Source organism: Cydia strobilella, chromosome Z, assembly GCF_947568885.1.
Source record: "Cydia strobilella chromosome Z, ilCydStro3.1, whole genome shotgun sequence".
NCBI lineage: Eukaryota > Metazoa > Arthropoda > Insecta > Lepidoptera > Tortricidae > Cydia > Cydia strobilella.
This window is the reverse complement of record NC_086068.1, coordinates 18,873,942-18,890,455: the sequence shown is the minus strand read 5'-3', so window position 1 is coordinate 18,890,455 and position 16,514 is coordinate 18,873,942. Positions and strand designations below refer to the sequence as shown.

The 16,514-nt window shown below is 38.3% G+C and overlaps 1 protein-coding gene across 1 annotated transcript in view; it reads right to left on the bottom strand.

Moving 5' to 3' along the window:
* LOC134754471 (uncharacterized) overlaps positions 1-16,514 on the bottom strand; it is a 169,613-nt gene that overhangs the window by 128,121 nt on the left and 24,978 nt on the right. The window contains exon 4 of the mRNA XM_063690805.1: positions 13,657-13,909. Coding sequence (XP_063546875.1) covers positions 13,657-13,909 — 253 coding nt within the window. The remainder of the gene's footprint in view (positions 1-13,656; positions 13,910-16,514) is intronic.

The following is a 16,514-nucleotide window of genomic DNA, read 5'->3' as shown; positions in this document are numbered from 1 at the left end:
TGACCCGCGGAAAACTGCGTTTAATTGAGCGATACGTTTTAATAGCTTTTTATATAGCCTTGAATAATTCGATGTGTTTTGTCACGAGGGTTGAAAGAATTCGCTCGCGAGGCGGAGCGGGAACTCGACCCCACTGGCGGCGGGCGGCAGTGGGCACGCTTTTATATACACCTTCAATGCGCGAGAAACATGCGCATTAAGCCGCATTTTACCTTAACATAAATACCTGCACGTAGTTTGCAATGTAACCGTTTTTTGATAGCATAATTGAAAAGACCTTCGTTTGCACTTTCTACCCTCTCTTCCGTCGTCTTTCGTCATTTGCCAAAACTTTATAGGTCACAAGCCAACGAGTATCTACTGCTCTTTATTTCGAAGTTATTTTAGTATACATACATACATACGTGCTTAAATACCTTCAATTTTTAATTAATGAATACAATAATTAGAAGACTTGATGTACAGTCAGCAATACTATTCACTTAGCACCTTTGTATACAAACTTATATGCAGGGGGGGTACCTTTTCTCTGCAGCTGACTGTACATATATGGCGGCAAATTTTTCATAAAAAAATTAGAAGTACTGTACTGGTATTCTAACGTGAACCTACTATACGGTAAGAGATGCAACTAGGCCATTTGGGCAAATACATAATAGATCTGCATAGAATATGGGTATCGGTACATTTTACTAACACTTTCATCATACAACTTTTAAAATGTAGTTCAGAAGGTTTGAACATACATATATATTATATTATATTATATTAGTATGTTTAGTTTTTCTTTTCTCGACTTTAAAAATCGGTATTAAGAGGCCGGTGTTGATTTTAGTCGCAAAAATATAAAATTGATAGATTTAGTCGGTGAAATTGTACACCTTTTATTACCAAATTGAAATAGCAAGTACTGGTTTCTATTAGCACGTCTTCTTATCTTGCCTTTTATCAGATCAATTCTTTGAAAACAGATTCACTAAATTAGTAATGATTTTTTTTCTGATGGACGTTTAGGTAAACGCGCGTAAAGCACTGATTTTGTCGCTCTTATTTGTAAATTTCGTAAAGTTTGGACTGCTAAAAATGGTAAATTTGTATTACGCATGTTCTGTACTTGACCTTTATCAGATTACATTTTTGTTATATGACTTGGAGTTCGAGGAAATGAAAGTTAAACGAATTCAATTCTCTCTAGAAATTACTTCAAGACAAGTGACAATTTCTCTGAAAATCGACTTAATTTCAACGTAATTTGGATACTTAAACAATCTACAACATTTGCTGAAACTATTCTTTTACATCAATTTGTATAATTTACCACCATAATTTTTCTCATATATTACCGGTGACGCACGCTCGCGACCTCATTATTAAGAGGCAAGATGAGAAAACGTGCTAATAGAAACCAATACTTGTTTTTAGATATTACGTTACAAAACGTGTATAATTTCAACGACTAAATCTATCAATTTTACATTTTTGCTCCAAAATCGACTACGGCCTCTTAAGTCGATGTCCCGCCTTGAGACACTCAAGGAAGAGGAGCATCGGCTTCCCCAATATATATAGTATTTCCTAGTACTTTAGATAAAATAGTAGTTGTATGGATGGCTGCTTGCTTTTGTAAAATGTGTATGTTTATTTGTGCATCTAGTTTGTCTATATATCTGTGTAAGTTTTTGGCTACAATACCGGTGGCTCCTATTACTATCGGGATTACTGTGGCAGACATTTTCCATAATCTCGTTACTTCTGTTCTTAATAGGTGATATTTGCTCAGTTTTTCCACCTCTTTTGGTCCTATGTTGTAGTCTGATGGAACAGTAATATCTATTAAGTATAGGTATATGTGCTTTTGTATTTTATTTATGTATATAATATCTGGTCTATTGTGAGCTACTGTTACGTCTGTTTGAACCGGTATCTCCCACATTAGCTTTGCAGTATCGTTATATTTATTATATTACATTATATTATATTATAATGTAAATTAATATAAGAATCCAGCAAAGATAGCTTTGGAATCCAGCAAGATGATTAGGCTTATATTTTCTGTTAATTACGTCCATTTATTTTAGATGTTCACAGAAAGGACGTAAGGTATCGCTAAATCATACTAGGAATTTTAAAACCAAAACTTCCGTGAGACACAGACATATTAAATATATTAATAACGGGTCACTCACGTATTTTAAGTCGAAAAACGCTCGACATGTTTCACTCCGTGTCGAGCGTTTTTCGACTTAAAATACGTGAGTGACCCGTTATTAATATATTTAATAAATCATACTAGGTTTTTATTTTTACCCATCTTGACGCGTGTCTATAGAACCCCGTAGAAAATATGAACGTCCGCTACCTGGCGCGATTGCACCGAGCGGGTGAGAGGGTTAACGAAAAATAGTACCTACGAAATATGACCGCCCGCTCCGTGCACCTGCCCCAGCTAGCGGACGCCGTAGTTTGCACTACGTTAGTAATTAAGTCGAGTGGCGAGTATTTGTGACTTTGCATGCCTAAAGGGTTTATGCTGCACATGAAGCATAAGGACCCTTTAGGCATGCAAAGTCACAAATACTCGCCACTCGACTAAATTACTAACGTAGTGCGAACTAGGCTTTAGTTCTCAATACTTTCGATGTTTAATGTCGTTAACTTCGTGATTTGTTATGGCTCCTCTACACTATCGGCGATGAAAGACGATGACTGGCGGGCACGATAGTGTAGAGGGCATATTCGGCAGTCTCCGCCAGTCATCGTCTATCATCGTAGTTGTCGGTTTTTTGGGCACGCATCAAAGGGAATCGCCGGGTGATTACGTTGTACATGCGATCATGTGGATGCTTGCACGATGATTTTGCCAATAAAAGACGATGGTACTATCAACGATGATCGTCGATAGTGTAGAGGAGGCATTAGGTACTGCATTTTGAAACTACGCCACTTTAGTTTGATATGTTGAGGAAAGAGAAGCAGACAGCGCAACCTGAATTGAATATAAAAAAGATATTCTCCTGGCGGAAGAAATTTACAAGTTCCTTAGGGTTTCGTGTACTTCTGGCTAAATCTGTTAGGTACGAAAATTATTTTGAAGACAACGGACGGAGTTTCACAAACAATCTACAATTAATAATTGACATTAACAAACAAAATGTATCTTTCGTGTTGTTGTTGCAGTGGCATTTTTAATTATGGCGTTATTTTATTATTTTTCTATAATCTAATAGCAAAGTTAAATCGAAGTGAGCCATGAGCCTATAATGCCGTAATTATCGGCAATTGACGGCGAAAGGCGCGACATGACATGACATTCTAATAACAAAAGGCTACATCTAGTAGGCATACAAATACATGAAGGGGAGATACAGGTACACTCATACTAAAAGCAGCCTTTTGTTTTCCACAGGAATAACAAGCATATAATATTAATTCATACCTATACATAATGTTAAGAATTTTCCAAGGCGTCTAGGGCATGTAAGGGCAGGATTAAAATAACACTGAAACATGAGATTTTATGACACATACACATTAGAGAATCTAATGTTTTATATTAAACTGTTAAGAAAACAACCTTTGACAGTTTATTAAGGACAATACATATCTGACAACTGTGAAATGGGGGGATAGGGCAGCGCCCAGCGTAGGTGGGGAGCTCATATTCCATAATGGATATAGGTATTATTAATTCCAGAATAAATTTAATACCTAAACTAAGATACAATACCTACACTTTTCATTGCACGTACATGTTTAAGTACAAGTATGACTTAAATTGAAATTTTAACCATCTATCTATATATATATTACGCGAGGCCGATTTTTGTTCATCCCATCAGATCTACAGTTATGGTCCGATTTTAATAAATTATATGTCATTTGATTCGTCTCATGCTACAGATTTGCAATAAGCTCTTAGTTTTTTGATTTTTTCCCGAAAAAGTACTAAAAAGTTAATTTGAAAAAATGTACCACGTGACCTTTGTTCTGACTTGAGATTGAATTGAACTCAAACCTATATCCAATGTATGTAAGGTATCCAATCCATTCAAATATTTGTTTTGAGACTGTAACATGCATACACCACACTAAAAATTATATTAAAACACCATAAAATTTTATTATTGTGTTTGATAACATGTCAGACATGTGTCATCCACATCGTACTCATCAAGATGACACATGTTTATTTTATTGTTGCTTTGGCACATAGAAGGTAGGATCCTATAGAAGTGGCTTACCGCGTGTGCCCGTGAGGGACAGAATTTGTAGCCCACCATAAACCATACAAAACGGTGGGGAAAAGCATCTATATTTACTTCAAAAAGCACGTACGACGAGGTTTGTTCTTATGAGGATGTTAAATGATGTCGGATCTTTAAGGTAAACGGTCAGCCAATGGGGTTGGCAACTGTCAAAAGTTTGCAGAGATGGCGCCATCATAGCTTGCCCCTTTTTCTATGAGATTTGGCTTAAAGGGCTGGCATCCAGGGAACTAAAAAAACAAAAATTTGTCTCAATTGTAGGGATTGACAGGGCAAGCTATGCTGGCGCCCTCTGCTAATTATGTCGACCGGCCAACCCCATTTTCCGCATCGGTCCGCACCCTTGGTGCGGTGCGGCGTATGTGCGATCATATGTAAAATCCGTAACAGACTACCGCACCGCACCGCGATCTTGGTGCGCCACACCCATAAGTGAGAGCGAGAAAGAGAATATCTCGAAAAGCCGTATTGGTGCGGTCAAAATCTCTTACTCGCTCTAACTTATAGCTGCGTCCTTAACGTATGTACAGTAACAACCTTGCACACTATCGATACGTGCGCCGCACCGCACCAAGGCCGCGGTGAGGCGTGGTAGTCTCTAACGGCTTTTACGATAGACTATTAAATACGGCTATAAAGCGGCTAACACATTCCCGCATCGCACCAAGGTCATTGTGTCACTTACTTATGCATGCTTACTTATAGGTGCATCGCACAATGACCGGTGCGGTGCGGTAATGTGTTAGGCGCTTAAGGTGGGGGCCGTACGCCGAGAGCGAGAAAGAGATATTTTGACGGTACCAAGGTCACGGTCCAGTCGTTGAACAGACTTTCAAAAAAGTAAATTAAAAAAAACTAAATTAGGTTCAAGGGCCTGATATAGAAAGATAGTCTTATTGCGATTCCTATAAGAGGAAAGAGAAAATAGTGCCATGCTTTATTTTTATCACCGACCGGGCATTTTTTCATGGTCGGGTTTGCTATGATGGCATAACCCGACCATGAAAAAATGCCGAATGAAATGGAGGCGATGGCGAAATACCGAAATTTATAAGAGTGAAAGAGAAAAAACCGGCCAAATGCAAGTCGGACTCGCCCACCGAGGGTTCCGTACTTTTTAGTATTTGTTGTTGTAGCGGCAACATAAATACATCATCTGTGAAAATTTCAACTGTCTAGCTATCACGGTTCGTGAGATACAGCCTGGTGACAGACAGACGGACAGCGGAGTCTTAGTAATAGGGTCCCGTTTTTACCCTTTGGGTACGGAACCCTAAAAAGGATTATGCTGCCATACATGAAACTGTCAATACATGAATATGTCTTTCTCTTACCCCTGGTCACAGAAAAAGGGGGTGGTCTGTGCCCCTGGTCCATGGAGACTATATAAAGGAGCCAAATCTCTATGTACGAAAAGTGTCCATCAAAAAACAATTAGGCGGCGCCACCATACACCAACCTACTAAAACAACCTACGTAATTTGGTCGGGTTATTTGTTGCCTTATATGGTTCATGTTATACACATGTCCCAGAGCCTAACTAGCGCCACCGGAGAGATTAGGAACTATTATTTAAAGCTGAAAGCGGTCACTTTTGCAACAATTCTGCTTCTCCTTTCTATACCATCCATACCCTGGTCGCTCGGTTTCATGTCTATAACTACGTGTATATACTATGTCTATTATTAGGTCAGAGGGTCTACCGCGAAAACCGAAATTCGCAAATTGCGGGGATTTTTCTCTTTTACTCCAATGAAGGCGTAATTAGACTGACAGAAAAAGATGCCCGCAATTTGAACTTCGATTTTCGCGGTATAGCCCAGACACGGAATGTCACGGAATGTTTGTAAAATGTTTGTAAACTTCAGTCTCATGAATAATAGGAAAAAGAGAATTAAATATAAATTATACTCTAGCCCTATGAAATTTTAGGCATGAGAGCCAAATGACAAGAAGGCATCCTATCCACGAAATCTTGATTTACCGTATCATATCGCGGTCGCGTATCGTGATTTTTAGTTTAGAAAGATGCGAAAAGATAGACAATAATTATGTCTTTTTTGCATCAAAACTAACGATCACAAAACATGCTGGTAGGTGCTACGCGACCGAAATATAGGTATAATACGCTAAAATTATACAAACGTGTCGCCATTTTATAATAAATAATTATGTGTAAGATTTCATATTCTGTGGGTATAGTCAGCATAAAATAGATAGTGACAGCCAGTGATTCATCTGAAGACGTCACATTTCCTGATTTCATTAAGCGTTCAGTCTTAGGCTGCCTGTCCACAGGAGCGGAGCGAGGTGGCGGAGCGATGAGCGAGAATCCACCGTCTGAATGGCATAAAATCTCCGCTCTGAAATTTTAATGAAATTCTATTGCTGGATTTTTTCCCCGCTTACCGCTCCGCTTCAGTGGAAAGGCAACCTAACTTTTAGAACCATACTCTAGCGGCGTTTTAACGCCGCAACAGGTCTCTAGTAAAACATAATATTTAAGTAAGTACAATTGTTCTACCAATTGTGGCGACCATTTTAATATACTCGTAACTGCAATGTTCCTTGCCTTGAGCTTCGAAGTGAGATTCACAATTTTTTATTCGTAGGATCGACTCTAGCTTAACCGTGTAATAAGTTTTCCTGCAGGGGGGGGGGGACTAGGAATATAGTAAACATCAGTAAAGATGGAGGATGATGGCGGCAATTTGAAGAAGGAAAGAAAAATTGCGTAAAGGGACTTCCGATTATGGAAACTACGTATACCTAGTTTGTCAAAACCTTTCTTTATTTATAATGCTGTTACCTAGCAACTGTTGTTTACAGTCAGACAAAACTAAATGTCGTAAACAGATATACCTAAGCCTATTTTTTAGGGTTCCGTACCAAAAGGGTAAAAACGGGACCCTATTACTAAGTCTCCGCTGTCCGTCTGTCCGTCCGTCTGTCCGTCTGTCCGTCTGTCCGTCTGTCCGTCTGTCTGTCTGTCACCAGGTTGTATCTCATGAACCGTGATAACAGTTGAAATTTTCACAGATGATGTATTTCTGTTGCCGCTATAACAACAAATACTAAAAACAGAATAATATAAATATTTTAATCGGGCTCCCATACAACAAACGTGATTTTTTTGCTGTTTTTTTCCTAATGGTACGGAACCCTTCGTGCGCGAGTCCGACTCGCACTTGGTCGATTTTTTATATATAAATATTAACTTCAAAGTGTAACCGAGTAAAATGGACCAAGCAAGCATTAAACACGAGTATAAGGAAATTATTGAGAAAGGTTCCACTACAGAGAGAAGATGGGATGAAAATACTGAATAACCTGCCATACTCCTTTCGGAGGTACAGAATGCTATAAAAAAGCTGAAGCACAAAGCGGTGGGTCCGGACGGTATATCAGCGGCTATGATCCAGCATCTGGGTACAGAGGGTACTAGCATCATACACAGATTGTGCAACAAAGTCTGGAAAACTGGTCAATGGCCACAGGACTGGATACAATCCGCCGTCATCCCTCTCCACAAGAAGGGGTCTACAAGAAAGTGTGAAAACTACCGCACACTATCGTTGATGTCTCACGCTAGTAAAATCCTTTTGCACATAATTAATGCTAGACTATCCGCATTCACAAATCAGCAGATCCCTTGTGAACAAGCTGGTTTTGTGGCTGGTAAGGGGACCAGAGATCAAGTTATGAATGTTCGTGTACTCATTGAGAAATGCCGAGAATTCAATAAACCTGTGATCCTGTGCTTCATAGACTATGCTAAAGCATTTGATTGCGTGCAGTGGAGTACAATGCTGGATGTGCTCATAGAGATGGGAGTGCCTGAACACCTTGTATTTTTGATATAAAATCTTTATCTAGATGGTACAAGCTTTGTTAAGTTAGATGACAAGAAGTCGAAACCGTTTCATACAGAACGAGGTGTTCGTCAGAGTTGCATTTTGTCTCCAAAACTATTTAACTTGTATGGCGAGTACATCATGAGGAAAGCACTGGAGGACGTAGAGGTCGGCATTACAATAGGCGGCCGTAAGATCACCAACCTGAGATATGCAGATGATACCACTATTGCAGCATCTAGCGAGGAAGAGATGGCCTTTCTGTTGAAGAAAGTGGAAGCAGAGAGCATCAAACTTGGATTGAAAATCAACCACAGTAAAACCAAGATCATGGTTGTGGACAGAGCACAAGTCCTTCCCCAATCCAATGCTCTAGATGGATATGAGAAAGTGGACCAGTTTGTATACCTAGGGCCCTTAATAACAAATGATGGTGGCTGCACGCAAGAGATTCGCCGACGTGCTGGAATGGCTAAAAGTGCTATGACTAACCTCAAAAAAATATGGAAGAATCGAGGTATAGGCCTTGTTACCAAGGTACGATTAGTGCGGGCGCTGGTATTTTCCATCTTTATGTACGGTGCAGAAACCTGGTGCATCAAAAGCTTGGACAAGAGCAAAATCGATGCTTTCGAGATGTGGTGTTGGAGAAAGATGCTAAAGAATCCCATGGACCGCAATGAGAACAAATGAGTCCATTCTGAGAGAACTAAAAATCACCAAACGACTCTCAACAATCTGCCAGGAGAGGGCTCTCAGATTCTTTGGGCACATAATGCGATCGCCACACCACAGCCTCGAACGTACAGGAAGAGCCCCTGCAAGATGGTCGGATTCCATTAAACAAGCATGTGGTTCCATGCAGAGGGCAGCCCACATAGCCCTTGATCGCGTTAAATGGAGGGATATAGTTGTTGGTCACGATCCTCAGTCATGAGGGAACGACGAAGAAGAAGAAGATAAGGAAATTAGCCTCCCAATATTACAACACTTGGAGGCTTAAAATTTTAATAGTGCTCAAGGCAAGGCCGGGATGTTTAGATATGCTCGAAGTTAAAAATGAAATACCATAATTGGCGCTCACGGCTGCTAGCGATGAAAAGACTAGCTATGAAAAAGACCGATGAGATTCTGCAAAAAATCATGCGATTTGATTCCGCTAAAGACACGTGTATAAGACGGCGAGCTTCAGTAAAAGACTCAGGAACTCTTAAACGACTTTTATTTGCTTCAGTAACAATTACTGTGTTTCATAAAAATCCAGATATAATTTTATTAATCAAACGTCTGTCTCCGGCAACGTGTGTTGTCTCTTTCTAATCGCCCACCGGCCGTCGTCTGCGGACGGTGCCTAAAACTATGGCGCCACTGTGACAGTATACGTTGGCGGAGACTAGAATATCTTCTAATCGATTTAAATACTAATTTAATTATTATGATAGTTATTACATTACCAAAACAATGATAAACCCTAATATAAATAAAACGGTAATTCTAACAATTCGGCCATCCGCAACATACACACGTCCCGTGTACAAGAGAAGTAAAATAGAGCAGAGCCATCGACCTATGTCACAAAATCATTACTTACAGGCCGCTACAATATACAAATAATTTTTAGGTACTTTACTTGGCTAAAATCACTTCTACTTCGATGACATACACATATTGTGCTTAAGAACAAAACCTTATTCTATTCTATTTACTTTTTTATATTATTATATAAACTTAGATTTGCAGTACAAGTACCTTGATACCGAAACCAACTTAATTAACCACAAAATTAGTGGTACAAGTCGCTACTACCTTGAAACCACCTCAATCGTGGCGCAGTTCAAGTCGCTTCTACCTTGAGCCTGCCTCTACTGAACCTATTTAAAACTTATAAGTGCGGTACAAGTAGCTTCTACCTTGAAACCGCAATCAACTTAATTAACCACGAATTTTGTGGTACAAGTCGCTACTACCTTGAAACCACCCCAATCGTGGCGCAGTTCAAGTCGCTTCTACCTTGAGCCTGCCTCTACTGAACCTATTTAAAACTTATAAGTGCGGTACAAGTCGCTTCTACCTTGAAACCGTAATCAACATAATTAACCACGAAATTAGTGGTACAAGTCGCTACTACCTTGAAACCACCTCAATCGTGGTGCAGTTCAAGTCGCTTCTACCTTGAGCCTGCCTCTACTGAACCTATTTAAAACTTATAAGTGCGGTACAAGTTGCTTCTACCTTGAAACCGTAATCAACTTAATTAACCACGAATTTAGTGGTACAAGTCGCTACTACCTTGAAACCACCTCAAGCGTGGCGCAGTTCAAGTCGCTTCTACCTTGAGCCTGCCTCTACTGAACCTATTTAAAACTTATAAGTGCGGTACAAGTCGCTTCTACCTTGAAACCGTAATCAACTTAATTAACCACGAAATTAGTGGTACAAGTCGCTACTACCTTGAAACCACCTCAATCGTGGCGCAGTTCAAGTCGCTTCTACCTTGAGCCTGCCTCTACTGAATCTATATACAACTTATAAATGCGGTACAAGTCGCTTCTACCTTGAAACCGCGATAAACAATCAACGATGAAATAGGTGGTACAAGTCGCTACTACCTTGTAACCACCTTGAGTCTGTCGTTTTCTTTATTTACAGCATAACATAGATTTATTCATCTCATATTAAAGCAAACTACTGGACAATTACTCACGACACAGTCTCTCCTTCGTCACTACTACTAGGGGAGGAATCAAGATTTGCTCTGTCAAAACTGAGCCATGCCTTCATTTTATCCACAGAAACTACAGCACAATATTTTCGGTTCGACTTCTTTGTTAAGGGCGTATCTTCTACCCGATACCGGTCGTTGTCTAGGACCGCGGTGACACGATACGGACCTTGATACTTAGGTACAAGTTTTCTACTTTGACCAGTCGACAGAACTGATACTTACTAAATCGCCAATTTTGAATTTTAATGGAGTACTAGCCTTTTTGTCATATGCTTGTTTTTGTTTCTCCTGGTATTCTGTAATATGCTTATCAACCGTTTCCCTTATTTTGTCAACCGTACTCGTACATGTACATGTTTAAGTTTAACGTAAGTTTAACGTCTTTAAAGAAATATTTAATTTTAACTTCCTTAAAAAAAAAAAAATTATTAACAAAAAAAAGGCATACTATCAGATCCACAGCGAAGGCTTCGTCACATTACAATAAGCTCATCCACCTCAGGTTTCATCAAATACTTCCTTAAATATTTAATGTTTACTTCCTATCCTACCGGCTGCGCCATTTAAGGATGTAAATCAAACACCAAGTTCGGGCTGAAACTGACTCGTACTTTACTTACTTAGGTACATGCGTATATCACAAATATCGGATCTACCCACAATATCCTATTTTAATAAGTTTTATTACCTATATATATAATTTAAATTAAAACTCACTTTTTCTGCTACATTTCCCTCCTAACCTGTGTAGTTCAACTTTAACCTGTATCTCAAAACTTCGACTTGCCATAACTTCTTCATTTTTATTAACATTCTGGTGCCTCTTAGAAATTTGGGGTTCTTGAAATATTAGAAAATATTTTTCATTCTTAAAAGTAAAAAAAGTATAATTTTTTTTATTTTTGTTTAACTTTAACTTGCCGATGCCGCTTTTTTGAGAATCACTCTAATACATTTGTATTTGTATTACACTTACAGACTAGATTTAGTCGTGGAAATTGTACGTAACTTACAGTTACGAATTATCCCTTGAACTTGAATGATAATATTGCAAAAATTTATCACAACTCATTTCATACAAAAACACTTTGACAGTTGCAATTTGTTGAATTATTTTGATACAACTAAATTTTAAGTGAAAATACTGAAAATAGCGAGCGCCGGTATTACTTTTTAATTTTAATTTTTTCTGTTAACGACAGCCAACGGGGCAAAGATAGTTTCATTCAGGCAATAATTAAAAAAATAAACATGTAATGGCGAAATAAAAAAATATATAAAGTAGTCTAACCTGTTCGTATAAAAATACCGCAAATCGATGTACAGGTTAGCCGTTTGGCACACACATACTAGAGGTCAAAACAAAATTTTTGACCCGCAGTTCCTAAAAAATTTCGCTAGGGGGGGTGGTAAAACATTTTTTGTTGTATGTAAAAACTAAATGAAACTATTTTCAATGTTGCTTTCTTGGGGTTCGATATCAAGATATTACGTATCATTTGTGGTATATTGTACAAAAAAAACAGCAAGATATATCGTAGCTGGAGGATACAACCTTGATATTTTGTGTCAATAACTAAACAAATTATACCAACTGATGAAAAGGCGCAGTTAAAGGGTTAAAGAGGTATTTGCCGTTGGATATATGGATATTACGTATCATTTTATGATTGATATGTACCGTATCTGCAGTATAGTTCCATAAGTCTCGTGAAATAGGTATTGAAGTAGAACTGTGTCACTTTGTAAAATTGAAAAATTAAAAAAAAAATTGTAAATGATATTATTTTCAAAATTGCTTTCTTAGGGTTAGACATGAGGATATCACGTATCATTTGTGGTATATTGTACAAAAAAAAATCAGCCATATCGTGTCTGGAGGAGCCCAAACTTGGTATGTTTCGAAAATTCTTTTTGTTTATGTAAAAAAAATGCCCGAAATGTAATGATGTGATATATTTTTTGAATCGCATCAAAAAGCCCTTTCGTATCGTACCACACTCGATAGGTTTTGGAATTTTTTTTTCCATACAAAAAAAATAATGTTTTACCACACCCCCCCGCAGCGAATTTTTTTTAGGAACTGCGGGTCAAAAATTTTGTTTTGACCTCTAGTATGCGTGTACCAAACGGCTAACCTGTACATCGATTTGCGGTATTCCTTTGAAATTGGGGTCGAGCGGCTTCCGCTAAAGCATTTGGACATCCAAACTCTTTGGTGTGGACGTATGGATTACGGTCAGAAATAAATTTAAAAAAAAGTTGGAAAAGTTAAAAGCACTAAGTTCGCAAAAACCAACTTTGCGAACGCTAAACAGCCACGAAAAGTAGCACTTTTTGAGCAACTGTATTAAAATAGTTATTTACGATACAAGCGCGGAAAAAAGGAAATTCGAAACGAGTGGCAATAAATTAAAACACGACCGCAAGGAGTGTTTTAAATCGACACGAGTTGCGAATTCCCTATTCGCACGCGTATCGTACAACGTTTTACAGTATGGCCCTTTAAACTTGACATCGAGCACGAAAAGTGCTCTTTTACGCACTAGTGCGAGAAAGTAGCCCCATATGTACTGTAAATGTATTTTTCGGAAACGTATATCGCTAAAGAATATTATTACTATTCGTTGAAGGATAACATAGCAAACTAGGGCATGTTCAGATTAAATCTTAAAAACGAGCTATAGCAATCGCTCTTAGGCAGGAAAATCGAGTGGCAATACGTAATCCGTCAACCTCCATTAGGCAGCAACCCGAAAAGCACTAAGATTTATAGAGGTCTATAGAGTAACAAGAAGTGATGCTAGCCTACCTCTGAATGTTCTGGAATTAAAGGTTTCCTCTTCAAGCTGGAGTCGTATCTGGGCGCGGGATCCTCGCCGGACACGGCGCGCTGGTAGGAGAGCCGCCGGCCCTTCGAGTCGGTCTTCGGCTCGTGCAGCGAGTTCTCGGGGATGCTCGAGAAGTCTTGGTACGAATGGGCTGCGTACATCTCCCTGCTCGTCTCATCTTGAGTCAAACGGCGCAGGTAGTTGGTCAAGCCTTCACTAGCCACCCATGTTACTCTGAAACATAGGACCAATGTCAGACATAACATAAGCTATTATAACATTTCTACAACCTATATATTTTCTATATAAAATACAATACAATACTATTTACTTATGTCACATGCACATGTCACACAGTGGTCAATACATGTACAGAAATATAAACAAAGACAAATAGACAGAGGTAACAACAGGCCATGCGCTCTTATTGCTTAAGAGCTTAAAAGGGGACGACCGCTTCTCCTTACATTCGTAGTCCCCATATTTTCCTCCCTGGACATTAACATTATAGACAATATTTTTATGCAATTTGATGTAAATCAACCATAGCTACGTATATTTCATTTTTTGATTAACATAACTTAGTACCGAAAAAGAAATTCCATTAAAAAAACTCGTATCTAATTAAACATTCCGAAAAAACAACAAAGGAGTAGAGCTGTGGTTGATATACTCGTACTCTCTCGTACATCAAATTGTGTCAGAATATATTATTTTCAATAATGTTAATATCCAGAGTGTAAAACGGGGACTACGTTTGTATGGTAAGACAGTTTAGGGGCGGTCGTACACTTTCGCCTTTAGAATTTCCAGGGAATTGTAACTGAATATACCAAACAATACAACACAGTCATACAGTAATACAACATTTATTAGTAAAAGTAAATATAACTTCCGCCGTAATTTCATTACTTAATAAATAATGTTTTTTATAATGTTATTATGTATTTTGTACTGTTTTGTATGTGTTTTTTATATTTTACTTTTATACCTATTCATATTATAAATTAGCTATTGCTAGCTTTGACTTCGTACGCGTGGATTTGTATGTTGGTGGCTATATATTATACATGAGCATAATATAGAACATTATGCAGCAAAAGATATCAGTAGGGACGGTTAATCATTTGTTATACAACGCATGAAATTTGTCTTTCACAAACTACGAAGTTTCAAGACCCTAACTGAAAAAAATTGTTCCCGATATAATCCCTCTCGACCCTCTTAGAAGATTTACAAGTCCACTATTTAAAAAAAATATTCGCTCCCGAAACTATTAATACAAACTTTTCAAAAACGGTGTAAGTAATCAGTTTTCGTCTATTTTAATATAATGCCTTTTTTACCAAGTTTCAAGTTCCTAGCTTAAAAGAAAATTTGTACCACATATAAACTTACATCCCCTTTTTAACCCCTTTAGGGGTTGAATTTTTAAGAACGTTGAAATAACTTTTTTGGAATCTTATACAATGCCATTTCTAAGAAGTTTCAAAGCATTGGTAATAAATTCACTTTCAACCCCTTTTTAATCATTTTAGGGGATGAATATTTAAAAACGCTTAAATTACTTTTCTTGTATTCTAATAATATGCCTTTATACAAAGATTCAACTCCCGCACTCAAAAAAATATTTGATCTACATACAAACTTTCATTCGCAACACAAGTCATTTAAAACCGAAAGCACATATCAGGTACAATTATCATAAGGCAGCATATGATGAGTTAGTTAAGGAAATAAAAGGCGTAGATTGGCAGAGTAGGCTATCGAGCTTGAAGGATGTCAATGAAATGACTGGCGTATTTTATAAATTAACTAATGATCTCATTGGCAAATTCGTACCGAAACTAAAAACTAAAAAGTCAAATTATCCCTCATGGTTCAGCCAGGCTCTTATAAAACTCCTGGGGGAGAAAAATAAAATTCGGCTTAGGTATCGCAAATATCAAAACCCTCGTGACGAAATAGAGTTCAAACTCCTGCGTAGTCGGTGCCATAAGCTGTATGATGAATGCTACAAACACTATAAAGAAACTATTGAAGCAAACATTCCAAGTGACCCTAAGGCATTTTGGAGTTTTATTAAAAAGAAAAGAGGTGGTCGGTCTACTCTCCCCGCGAAGATGCATCTGAATAATGACATAGCTGAAAGTGGACTTAATATAGCTAATCTATTTGCCAAACACTTTTCGTCCGTGTATATATCAAAGAACTCTAGTAACGGGGTTACAGGAGACGAACCAAGCACAAGTTGTATTAACAAAATACATCTGACCGAATCAGAAATACTGCGGGCTATCAAAAAACTTGATTGTTCAAAAGGTGCTGGACCCGACGGTATACCCCCTATATTCGTGAAACGGTGTAGATCGGCTTTGACTTTACCACTTTATCTGATATTTAATCGGTCACTCACGGAGGGCCGCTTTCCTGATGTGTGGAAAGAGGCTCGAATTGTGCCAGTTTACAAGAAAGGCGACGAAGCTGATGTGCAAAACTATCGTCCGATTTCAATCTTATCGTGTTTCTCAAAGCTGTTCGAGTCCCTTATTGTGCCTATACTATCAGGATTGGCGGAAACCAGTCTGTCAGATTATCAACACGGGTTCAGACCTGGTCGATCAGTGATGACTAATCTCGTGCCTTTTGTTACTGATCTATGCCAGCAGGTTGATAGAGGTTCACAAGTAGACACTATATACACTGACTTCAGTAGCGCATTTGATAAAGTCGATCACGCAATCCTACTGAAAAAGCTGAGTCTCTTCGGTGTAGGCTATGACTGGTTGAGCTGGTTTGAGTCGTATCTCGCTAACAGGCCGCAAAGTGTGGTTGTACA